The 12,124-nt window shown below is 33.1% G+C and overlaps 1 protein-coding gene across 1 annotated transcript; it reads left to right on the forward strand.

Annotated features, from left to right (window-relative positions):
• The first annotated feature begins 7,765 nt into the window (after nt 1–7,765).
• Nucleotides 7,766–9,615, forward strand: LOC120075283 (40S ribosomal protein S26-3-like). The gene is made up of 5 exons (XM_039028507.1): nt 7,766–7,915; nt 8,002–8,094; nt 8,319–8,403; nt 8,494–8,627; nt 9,313–9,615. The coding sequence occupies exons 1-5, from the start codon at nt 7,913–7,915 to the stop codon at nt 9,385–9,387; spliced, it is 390 nt and encodes a 129-aa protein (XP_038884435.1). The 5' UTR covers nt 7,766–7,912; the 3' UTR covers nt 9,388–9,615.
• Nucleotides 9,616–12,124: the final 2,509 nt, after the last annotated feature.

The raw sequence follows: 12,124 nt of genomic DNA on the forward strand, positions 1-12,124 counted from the left end.
ACCTCAAGAGTGTTCAAAGGTGGAAAGAGTTTGAGACATTTGGAGATACCCTTCAAGGACTTTGGGATTAGTTGGGGTGGGCTATGAACATAATGCAAATGGAAAATAACCTTAGTTTAAGTAGTTTTTGGCTTATTGGTTTCAGCTCAACTCTAGCTAAGGGAAAATAATTAGTGTATATTTTGTGTTATGAGCAACTTCTGTTATATAAACTTTGAAAGGTTGGAATTGTATATTAAGTTTGTGAAGATGTGCAATATTTAAGAACAGATGACATATTTTCCTGATGTGCAACATTTTTTAATATGTTTTTATAAGTTCTTATTATATGTTGTTTGCCCATTTTTAATATGTTTGTGAAGATGTGGTGGATAGTGGAGAGAACATAACGAATGAGCAATTGAAAGACTATTTAGAAAACACTATATAATGACAACAAGTGTGTGTGCCTTTTTTTTTGGGGGGGGGGGGTGGGGGGGGGAAATATTTACAAGTTTTAGTTTGTATTTTATAGTTTAAAAGTAAGTTCTTGCTCTTGTTTGGATCAAAATTTTAATTTTGTTATGTAACGCTTATGAGTTTTGGTAATTTGTTGATTACCTTGGTTTTAGAGTTAAAATTATCATCTCCAATTCCTCTTTTGTAACTTATTATTATGGATTTGTGAAAGCAAACAATTAAGAACTTATTTTGTGCATGTACAGGTTGATTACCTTGGTTTTAGGGACATGTTGTTTTTAACTTTGTGACCGACATTCAAAATGGATTGGATAATAATTATATTGAATACACAGACAATAATTGAAAAAAAGACAGACATGGTATTTACAAAAAACGGACAATGATTGAAAAAATGGACAATAATTCTAGACTTTAATGTCGGTTTAAAACCGACGTTAAAGGGCTTTAATGTCGGTTTAAAATCGATATTAAAGCCCAAAATTCTTGTAATGATTATATTCTCAAACTATCTCAATTCGACTCCAACTTCCAAGTTTTTTCTTGGAAACTAAAACCCATTAATTTGAGATCAACCGACATTAAAGCCCAGAATTCTTGTAGTGATTATATTCTCAAACTATCTCAATTTCACTCCAACTTCCAAGTTTTTTTTCTTGGAAATTAAAACTCATTAATTTGAGATAATTAATAAAATATACTAAAACTCGAATGTTACAAGAATACATGCTTCCATTCTGAAAGAAGAACCTTTCGCATGAGGATTGGAGAACCTTTGAAAACGAGGAGATCGACAATGGTTTGGTGGAGCGGGTCGAGGAGGGAGAGAGTAGGAAGGAATGGTTTGGTCATCATCATTGGCAAGGTCGATAATTTCATGTTGGAATCCACCCCCAATAACTCACCACTCTACAATCATCCTTTGGGTCTTTTTCCTCGACGATCGAATAGCTAAGCGTAGCGGGGGGCCATACCTGAAAGAATGCAATATGGCTAAGGCTTATCGTCGAAAATTTATAATGACATATAATAGAGAACATATGGAAGTCAGCCAGTGGCAGATCCAGAACTTCATGTTAGGGGGCACAAATATATATAAGGTTAGAAGTTTAGTCCATGAACATTTTAATTTGTGTTCATATAATCCTAAACTTTAAAAAATGTCTAATAAGTCCCCGAATCTCAATGTCGTATTTTATAGATTTCTAAAATATCAATTTTACATCCAATAGGTCTCTTACATATTCAATAATGTTAAAGATTAAAAGATATATTAGACATTAAATTTAACTTTGTGTTTAATAAGTATGATTGAACATCTTTTTAAAATTAAGGTATCTATTAACTACAAAATTTAAAATTTAACGTTCAATTAGACACAAAACTAATTTTTCTTGTTTTATAAAACAGTTACCTTTTAAACATATGTTGTTAGTATTGTTGAGATCTATTAATCAAAATTGAACGTTTAAAGATTTGTTAATCACAATTTCGGAACTTTTGGATTAAACTTGTAGTTCAACCCAATTTTAAGTGATTAATATATGATATCTAGATTAAGTAATATTAATTACGAATTTATCTATAGGGGATTTTTCACAGATAGAAAAAATTCAAATTATTTATAGAAATAGCAAAAAAAAAACACTGGTAGACACCGATAGACTTCTATCGGCGTCTATCAGTGATAGACTTGTATCAGCTTCTATCACTATAGTATCAATGATAGATTTCTTTCAGCCTCTATCAATGATAGACTTTTATCAGTTTCTATCACTAATAGATACTAATAGACTTCTATCAGTTATAGACTTGTATTAGTTTCTATCACTGATAGCCTATCAGCGTCTAATTGTGATAGACATTGTTAATCAACTATCTAAAAGGAAAAAAAACTCAAATCTAGCATCCAACTTCATGGATAAATCAATTTTAACACCAAAACTCGATGAATGTTCAAGAACCAAACAAAATTAACTCGAAACGCCCAAAATATTACCCCTAACGGCCAAAAATCCAGCGAACTCTAGCGCTAGCAGCAACAAGACAGCGACAACGAGCATCAGGTTGTACGGATCTAAGAGTTAGAGAAAGAAAGAGAGTGAATCAGGTAAAGAAAGAAAAATCGACTCGCCAACGGCAACGTACAACTAGATCTTCGATGTAGACTCAAACGCTGGTGGATCAACAATTGGGCATGAGTCTGGTGGTTGCTGGATGTTAGAGTGCATGAGTTAGACATAGAGACTAAGATCGAACGAAAAAGAACAAGAAAGTGTGTGGGTTAGAGATAGAGACCAAGATTAGACCGAAGAAGAAGAAAAGAAGACGAATATGGGGGAAGACGGAGAAGGTGGAAGATGATTAAATTTTGCTATTTTGTGTAAATAGTTTTTTTATTTTTCTATATTTGAAAACCCCATTATCATAAAACTTTATAGAATTATTTACTTAAATATATAAGCAAAAAATCATTCAATCAATTTTTACGGTAACCTACTTCAACTGTACTAAAAATTAAAACAATGGACATATCTTTTTCAAAATTTAAAATAATACATAAATATATATATGGTGAATAATTCATTTTATACATATATATATATATAGATATATAGATATATTCAAGAATTAAAATTAACTAAAATTTAAAACATTGTATATATTTTAAAAAATTAAAATCGCAAATTAACAAAATATAAAAAAATATGGTGAATAATTCATTAATATATATATTTTTTTTATATTTAAAAATAATCAAAACTAAACTTAAAAATAAAAACAATAAAAATGCTACAGAATGATTTGAATCTGTCTATTCTTCCATAGTGTACATCCTGACCACTGAAGCGTAACCTAATGTTGTGTTTTCTTAGAAACAGAGTGATAATTACACTATAATATAACTATAAATTTTTTATGTATATATTTAAAGAAAACCAATATACGTATGAGTAAAATGTCATATTTGAGGAAGGACACATGTCCCCATTTGACTCCTTAGTAGATCCGCCCCTGAAGTCGACAAACCTAGATTGAGAGTTGGTGAAGCCAATCCAACGAAGATGAGATTATTATGACTGGCCAAATGGAACCTTAGCAAGGACCTTGGGAGGTCACCAAGAAGACTATTGTTGATTTAAAGAAAGGAAGACATTGCAACCGAGGATGAATAGCGAACGAAACTAAAAGAGATAAATGTCAATGGTTAGCTGATTGTTGAAATAGGAAACGATTCCAAATGGGAAGGTAATAAAGGAGCTTAACGTAATCCCTATCCCGTTGGAACTGCATAACGAGAACCGTTTGGGCCAAAATCAAACCAATTTTCACCAACTCAACATCAACCATTCTTCCACTTTTTTTATGAGAGTTGGCCCCTTCACTATAATTCTTTGTTTGGATGATTATAAAAATGTCTACCAAAGGATGGATTATGGCTAATGGTGTGAAATGACAAAAAGTGGAAGCATGGGATCCATTCTCATATCTTGACCAAATGATGTAACTACCAATAAGATGACCCCAATCGTTGGGGAGATTTGAGCGGGGACTAGCTGAAGTAAACCCAGGAAGCTTTGAAGGAAGAATCGTAAAGGTAACCAGACACTAAAGGGAAATATAAGCAAATAAAAGGTAACTTCACTTGGAGAAGGATCATCGATGCTTTCATTTGGATTAGGCATCAAAGATGATAAGGCCAGATGTTATGTTTAGGTTCCTATCTCAAACTCATCAAAAGCAGAACCATCCCCGTTATTCGCAAAGTCAAAAGTGTCATTGCCAAAAAAAGGCTCATTTTGATCTAGGGACGACCAATACAAAGTATCCTCAAGTAAAAAGATGAGTGTACAAGAAGGGGTTACCTTGGAAGAGAAGATTAGAGTGATAAAAAAAAATGTTGAGATCTATGAAACTTATAGGAGAAATCTTGATTTAAAAGAGAGAGAGAGAGAGAGATGGAGAGCCTCGACTCGGTAGTCGGGGGTGTCATGAAAAGACAAGAGAGAGGAGATAATGTATTGAAAAAAGTTTTCATGGAGCATATGAGTTAAAGTTGGAAAAGAAGAGAGATGCTCGGTCTGGTCGAGGGCGATCAGAAGAATGTTAACGCATGGTAGATCTAGATAGCTTAGAAGAACTACTCAAAAAGTTGATGTTGCCATAAGTTTTGTGGAAGAAAGCAGGTGATACCCATGCTCAACATTTTTGAGGCCGACAAGCGAGAAGCGGACACATGGACACCTAAAAAGAGGCAAATGAAGCTCAGTGACTGGCAGGGAGAGCGAGAATCAAGCATGGAAGGCAGGGATGCAACTTAGCAAGGTCGACCATTAGGTAATGCACTTTAGAAATAGTGATGACGGTGGGAATATCTCAAGCGATCCAGTGAAGTAGATGAAAGGGTGATTAGTGAAAAAACAAGCAATTCAAAAAATGTAATAAAGAATTCAGAGCAGTGGGTTGATAGTCGAAAGTTTGAAGCCATAATTTTGCCTCTAGTCGAATTTAAACAAAATGCCAAAGCCTGTTGTAGAAAGGTAGGTAGGCTAACTTCACTTAAATGCAAGAGGATGAAAATCATGAAACTGATTAGATACAATGATGATTTAGTCAAAACTCCTGATTAGGCTCGTCAAATAGGGGTTACCTCGAATTGATAGAAAAAACCAAGCTTAAGTATCTATAACCTTCCGGATAAGACGGGCACAATGTCAATACTTGCGTTGAAGCTGTTTAATTATGGTATATACGCACCAGAAATCTAACTATATATTCTTTTGAAATTTTTCCAAGCATGACTAGAGATCCAAGAATGATTTTTGATGAGCCAAATTTGATATGGTTATACCATAGTGATAAAGTTGGTACGTTGTATAATGAAAAAGATAGGACAACCAAAGAGACGATGAAGGTTAAGGCAACTAAAGAGCAGAAATTACAAGAAAAAATACGTTTTCTCTGTGCATTTTGAGTTATGAGAGATAGTGAATAATTCTTCTATAAAAAAAACAAATGCATAACCATTCTGCATATTAAGTGAAGTGAATTCTCATAGCTGCGATATTTAAATGTATTTTTCTCTCATAGACTATAGTTTTAATGTTTATCACATTCACATTAAATTTAATGTATAGTTTTAATATGAATCTCATTCATATTAGATTTAATATATAGTTATAATATGAACCTCATTCATATTATTTAATATTTGAATCTTATTCAAATACATTATTTTCTCATATAGTTTACTTTTTAAATCTAATTCAAAATTAACCTTATAATATAATGTAGCTATATGTTTTTTTTAAAAGTGATATTGTAATTAAAGTATTGGGTGGGGGAATCAAACCTCAAACCACGAGGTTGATAATATGAACATTATACTAGTTGAGCTACTCTTTTATTGGCTATATGTATTATATTAATCGTATCATATACAATATATTAATTGTACCATATACAATTAACTTAAATTTCCTTATAATTTGAACCATTTAAATTATTCCAAAAATAGATATTCTTTGTTTTATCCTTAGTGAGCTAGCAAAGAGACCTAATGGACCTATAGATTAAACGCTCTAATGGTATGAGATTAATTAATTAAACTCTTTATTAAATTGATCAACATTCATTAACTGTGTGTCACTCCATTAAAGACCTATAGTTGCACTCTTCGCGGTGTAGATATTTTTTTTGTATTCATGGATATAACCAATTATCAATAAGTCAACTCTCCACGAATTGCTCGTAACTACAACTGAGTCAAATTATCGTTTTACCCCTATAACTACCTCTACTCCTTAAGTCTCACTGATCTTCTAATGAACAACCTGTTTATGGTCCTACCATAAACAAAAATCCCTCAGACCAATGAAAGGGAGGGGCCTTATTGTTCGAGACTTGGAGTTAGCACTTAAAGGAGCAATTCAGCTACTTACCCTAAATACGGGAATGAGTGAATTTCATATTGTGTACCTATGTTTCCAATTCCTTACTCAGATAAATCCCTAAAATGGTAGGCTTATTGAGTCGGCGACTCAGGCCACTCTCACAAATCAAATGATTTTCTCATAAATAAGAGTTCATAACTCACTCGGGATTGAGGTCAAGTTATCTATGGTCATCCTATCAAATATTAATCTCTTCAGTCAATAGTGCTATAAAGAGAGATCAATCATTTTACGGTTTGGCCTTATATAAACTATTGTATAAGATACCTCCACTTACATGTATCCACATGAACAATTTGGATCAAATCACTTGTAACACTTGCAACTCTTGTAGTATTTGCAAGGTTGGTCGTATCCATAGTGTCACCATGATAAGACATATACTACAGACCATTTGGGCCATTACTTGAACAAGATCCACTTGTATGTCTACCACATACTATTCAAGTTACATAAATAACCTTGGATATTTCTTTAATGGATAATTGCATATATAAAATATTCATCCATTATCTCAAATAACACATTAACTACAAGCTTTTAGGGCATACATCCCAACAATTTGAGCCCAAGGGATCATTTAAAAACTCTAAAGGAAAATGGTGAAGTCAAGAGAATTCTATAAATAGAAGGACTCATCCAGGAAAGTAAGCACACTCTCATACTAAAAATTTCTTACTTACTACATAGATTACTTAGCTAATTTAGGAATCAAAGACTATATGGTGTGCAAGATTCTCTTTTTCTGTCTTTCCTAAATTATAAATTTATAGTTGTTGCCACCTGAGAATTAGGTGTGCATTTACTTCGTCCAAAATTTGGCATCAACAACTATTTATATAAGTGGTCTTTCTCTTTAGGTCAAGCATTTCATACACCACTTGGCCTATAGCTAACTTCCACATATTTCCCCTTTTTTTCTCTGTATTTTCATAACTATATTATGTATCTTAGCCTCCTAAACATGTATATATTGACAATTTCGATGTCTAGTGGTTAAAAGATATTTTCTAGCTTAGATTTCAAGCATGTTTGGTTTAACTTTTCGAATATATAATTTCAAGTGGATTTGGTTTAACTTTTCAAGTGTGTTTGGTTTAACTTTTCAAATATATAATTTTAGAAAATAAAATGTTTACTAACCACTCAAAATAATTTTTGAAATATGTATTTTAAATATTTTTTTATATATAAAAAAGAGTTTGAATAAAAATAACATTTCTTAAAAACATTTGTTTTCTTCAATCCAAAAGACGCATGCTCCCCAAAAATTAAATTTACAAATAAAAAAGGGGGGAAAATGCAATGGGCCAAGCCAATGAGGAGCGATGACTGTTAGGCAAAAAATGAAAATGAGAAGAACAATCAGGGTTATCTGCAAATAAACCAAATTAGGGATTTCATTAGCTAGGTCACCTTCTGCTTCCTCTCCGTATAAAACATCACTACCACCCAATTCGTAAACCCTAATTCAGCCGACGAGCTGACAGACTACAACCATGGTAACCTAATCCCTCACAACACCCCCTCTGTTTCGATCCTTAGTTCTCCTCTAATCTTCTGCTTGACGCTTTCTCTTTTGGTTCAGACTTTCAAGCGCAGGAATGGTGGACGCAACAAGCATGGACGAGGACACGTCAAATTTATCCGCTGTTCCAACTGCGGCAAATGCTGCCCTAAGGTACCTAGGGTTTCTTCCCTTCGTCGCATCTCTTTGCTATCGATGTTGCTCAATGTATTACCATCTGAATATAATAACTATCGATTTCGTCACATTCACAACCGGGGTTTTACTTTCCCTTGTGATTTTTGTTGGTATTCTGGGTATTTTCAGTTATCTATGTGATTTTGGCCTACTGTTTCTATAGAATATCTAGTTACGTGATTTCTTATTGGCGCGAATAGGACAAGGCCATCAAGAGGTTCCTTGTCAGGAACATTGTTGAACAAGCAGCTGTTAGGGATGTTCAGGAAGCCTGTGTCTATGATCGTATGATCTTGTTCTTGAACGTTTTTTTCCTTTATCTTCCAATTTTGCAATTTCTGAGTGATAATTTCGACGTTTGTTTTTTTTATACAGAATACACTCTTCCCAAGCTATATGCCAAGATGCAATACTGTGTTTCTTGTGCCATCCACTCTCACGTTGTGAGGGTTCGATCACGCACTGACAGGAGGAACCGTGAGCCTCCACAGCGCTTCATTAGACGCAGGGTATATCTTCGATTCAACTTGATTTTCTTTCTTGCTCTTTCGTTTGATTAATTTTCCATGGTTGATATGACTAATTATATGAGCCCATGTATGGTTATCTTCTTCTCTTCTATTATATTCACCTTTTCCAGCATTTTCCAATGGATGATTAGCTTCTCATCATCATCATCATCATCATCATCATCATCATCATTATTATTATTATTATTATGATTTTCGATATGGCTGCTAAGAATTGGATCTTTGAGTTATGTAACTACAGTCGTTACCCAGTGTTGTATGGTCGGTTCATGAGCCTATTGATACATGTTTTGTGCTGATTCTATAACTTCTTTTCACCAAGCTTGCTGCTTTCCATTATCCATTTTTGTTATTGTCAATCATGACGAAATAACCTTGACGATTCATATGTAATGACTGTTGTCGTGTTATTCTTTGCCCTTGCTTGTTCATAAGTCTCACAATTTCAAATTTGAAGGTTGCTAATTCTGTTTACTTGGTATTTAATGGAACTTGAAAAAACAAGGTTTTGCTGTTTAGATAGTTTATTTACAAGGATAATTTATGGTTGTATGAAGCTGCTCACTCTATTCTGAATTCGTTTCTATTGTTTTTTACAAGTACAAATCCGTTTCTATTGTTGGTGCTTATTTGATTGGTTTGAATTCTGTTCATGTTTTCTCAGGATGATGCGCCAAAGCCTGGACAACCAGGACAGGCCCCTCGTGTTGGAGCTGGTGGAGCTCCTCCCCGTGCTTGAAGGAACCTTTTATGTGCTATTTAATTTTCTCATGGTTTCTCAAATTTCGTGGATTTCAATTTTATTAGGATTTTTCAATATATTTTGAGGGCTTTGTTTTGAGTATCGAATTATGTTTACTTCTGAAATCCGATCAATTTTTTATTTAACAGGGTCTACTACTTGGATTTCTTTTTTGTTTTCTGTCACGACTCTATGATCTATCAATCCTTTGTAGTAAATCTTTTATGTTTTGTGTCCTATTCCGATCATTTCAAGAATGTTTATTTATTCAATGGTTGAGAAATAGGGGAAAACCAGGGATGTCGTAGCATTCTGTTGGTTGTATCTTTGTGAGAGCTCCCCGCCTTCGCACAATTTAAAGCCATTGACAAGTCCTGTGGCTGCCTCCTTTAAATGATTGCCCTATTATAAGCAAATGTAGTTTGCATCCTCGTGAAGTTCTTGCGATTAGTAAACTTTGTATTTGAGAAAGTCTAGACGTGATTGGCAGTGCCTAAGGTAAGAACAATGCTATGGAAGTGGTTGGCGATGAGATAATAGGTTGGTCGATAAACTTGCAAGACCGGAATCAAGATTCTTTTATGCCATTACCATCCAATTGGTTGGTCATATGTGTGTGTGTGGTGTTGAAATTATCTTAGTTGAAAAAGCATTATCACTTATCATTTTGTTAATTGGAGGGTTGATGTAGTTTAGCTCTTTTTATTCTCTTTCTTAGGATTCACAATCCTTACTGTTGTGTAACACATCTCTTTCTCATCGGGTGGGTGAATGGTTCAGTTTGGTCTGGTTTTAGCAAAACTAATGACCAATTTGAACAGGTTGGTTTTCGAAAAGTATGAATCGGCTACCAATGAAGTTCCTTGGTTTCGGTTTTTGAACCAAATTGCCATGGCTCAGTTTTGATAAACCAGCTTATTTCCTCCCCTCCTGGGCTTGCTGTCCCAACTCATAACTCATAACAAACTTATCTTTTGTAGTTTCTTTTTTTTTTACTAAAATCAGTCTTCAAGAAAACAAAACAAAAAAGGGGGGGTGAGGGAGTAGAAGGGGTGAAAACCGTGGAAGTGGTGCTGCTTGAAACCTCATTTTGTCCCTGCGTGGTGTTGCCGTTGGTCGCGGAGCCATGGATGGAAGAGAGAAAGTTGGTACTCAAAAAAAAAAAATGGGAAAGAAAGAAAAAGAGTGACATGGGCAATAGCCAAGATGTGAGTGAAGGAGTAGATGGTTGCAAGTTAGATTTTTTAAAGAAAAAATTATAAATATATAATTCAATCCTACACGACTAAAAAAGAAAGAGAGAAGATGCAGTGGATAATTAAAACATTTGCTGTCACTTCTCTCAAGGTTTTCAGAACTCCACCTCTGTCGAAAGTTTGTTTTGTTGAATGCTAGATGTGGGGTGGGGGTGGGTGGAATGAAAAATCTATAAGATATGGAGAGAGATTAGTTACATTAAAACCCGTATTCTACTTTGGCTATTTTTTACAATTTCTCAAACTTTATATTCTATTTTGGTTGGACAAATGGGCTTTTTTTTTTTTTTGTTTTTTTCTATTTGCACTAGAAACCTGGCTGATATATATTAAATTCAGTTTGATTCGGTTCGATTTTTTATGGTTTTCTTAATTATTGAATCGAGAATCGAATCAAGGTTCTCAATTAAAAGAAATTGGCATGCCAATGGAATATTTAATCATCATTTTAAATGTTATATATGCATTTCATTTGGTTAACTAATGATCAAAGGGGTTCAAAAGCCATTTAAAACCGTTCTAATATATCAGGATTCAATTACGTCTCATTAAACATGATAGGAATCAAGTGGACAGAAAATATGAAGGGATAAAAAATAGTTTTTCTAAATGCACTTGAACCAACATGTACTTTCATCTATTGTGTTGAATAAAAAAAGGTATGCGAATTATAATAATTTTAAAAGTATAAAAATCATAAATGAACAAAAGATAATGGTATGTAAATTTATTTTGTATTTAGTGGACAAATTGCTTTTATTAGGCCATTAATTAGTTAGGGGTTTGACATTTGTTAGCAATGGCATCACATCTTTCTATTCAATTGTTAATAGAATTTGCATCAAGCAAGGCGTTGAATTTGTACCTTAATTTGGTTAATGTGGACCCACGATTGAAAATGTTGTTACTTAAAATACTATTTTTAAATTCCACAATTATAAGGCAGGAATATTTTCAATTTTAGGATATTTCAAATCACTCTAATCCTCCCTTGGTTTCATTAGTACAATTATTATTGATTTCTACCTTATCTTTAATTAATTTAAGTTTCGTTTCGTAACCGTTTCATTTTTTGTTTTTTGTTTTTGAAAACTAAGTTTATTTTCTTCTTCTTTCTTATAATGATTTATATATTTTTTTAAGTAAATTATAAAAGTTACTTGTTTTAGCTTTCAAATTTTGGTTTGATTTTTTAAATCATTGGTAAAAAAATAGATAATTAATAAATGAATAAATTTGGGAGAGGAAGTAAGTGTCTATAGACTTAATTTTCAAAAACAAAAACAAAAAACCAAATAGTTAACAAATGGGAGCTAAACATTTCTGTTGCTATTTTCATTTAACCAATGAAAGACAAATCAATGAGTTTCATAATTTTAAGCTCATTTCATAATCCTTCTTAAGTAAATGAGCTCATTAAGGGTAACTATGTGTGTATATATCTGTGTTAAAAAAGGTATTGAATTACAATAAAAAAA

Source organism: Benincasa hispida, chromosome 4 (genome assembly GCF_009727055.1).
Source record: "Benincasa hispida cultivar B227 chromosome 4, ASM972705v1, whole genome shotgun sequence".
Lineage (NCBI taxonomy): Eukaryota > Viridiplantae > Streptophyta > Magnoliopsida > Cucurbitales > Cucurbitaceae > Benincasa > Benincasa hispida.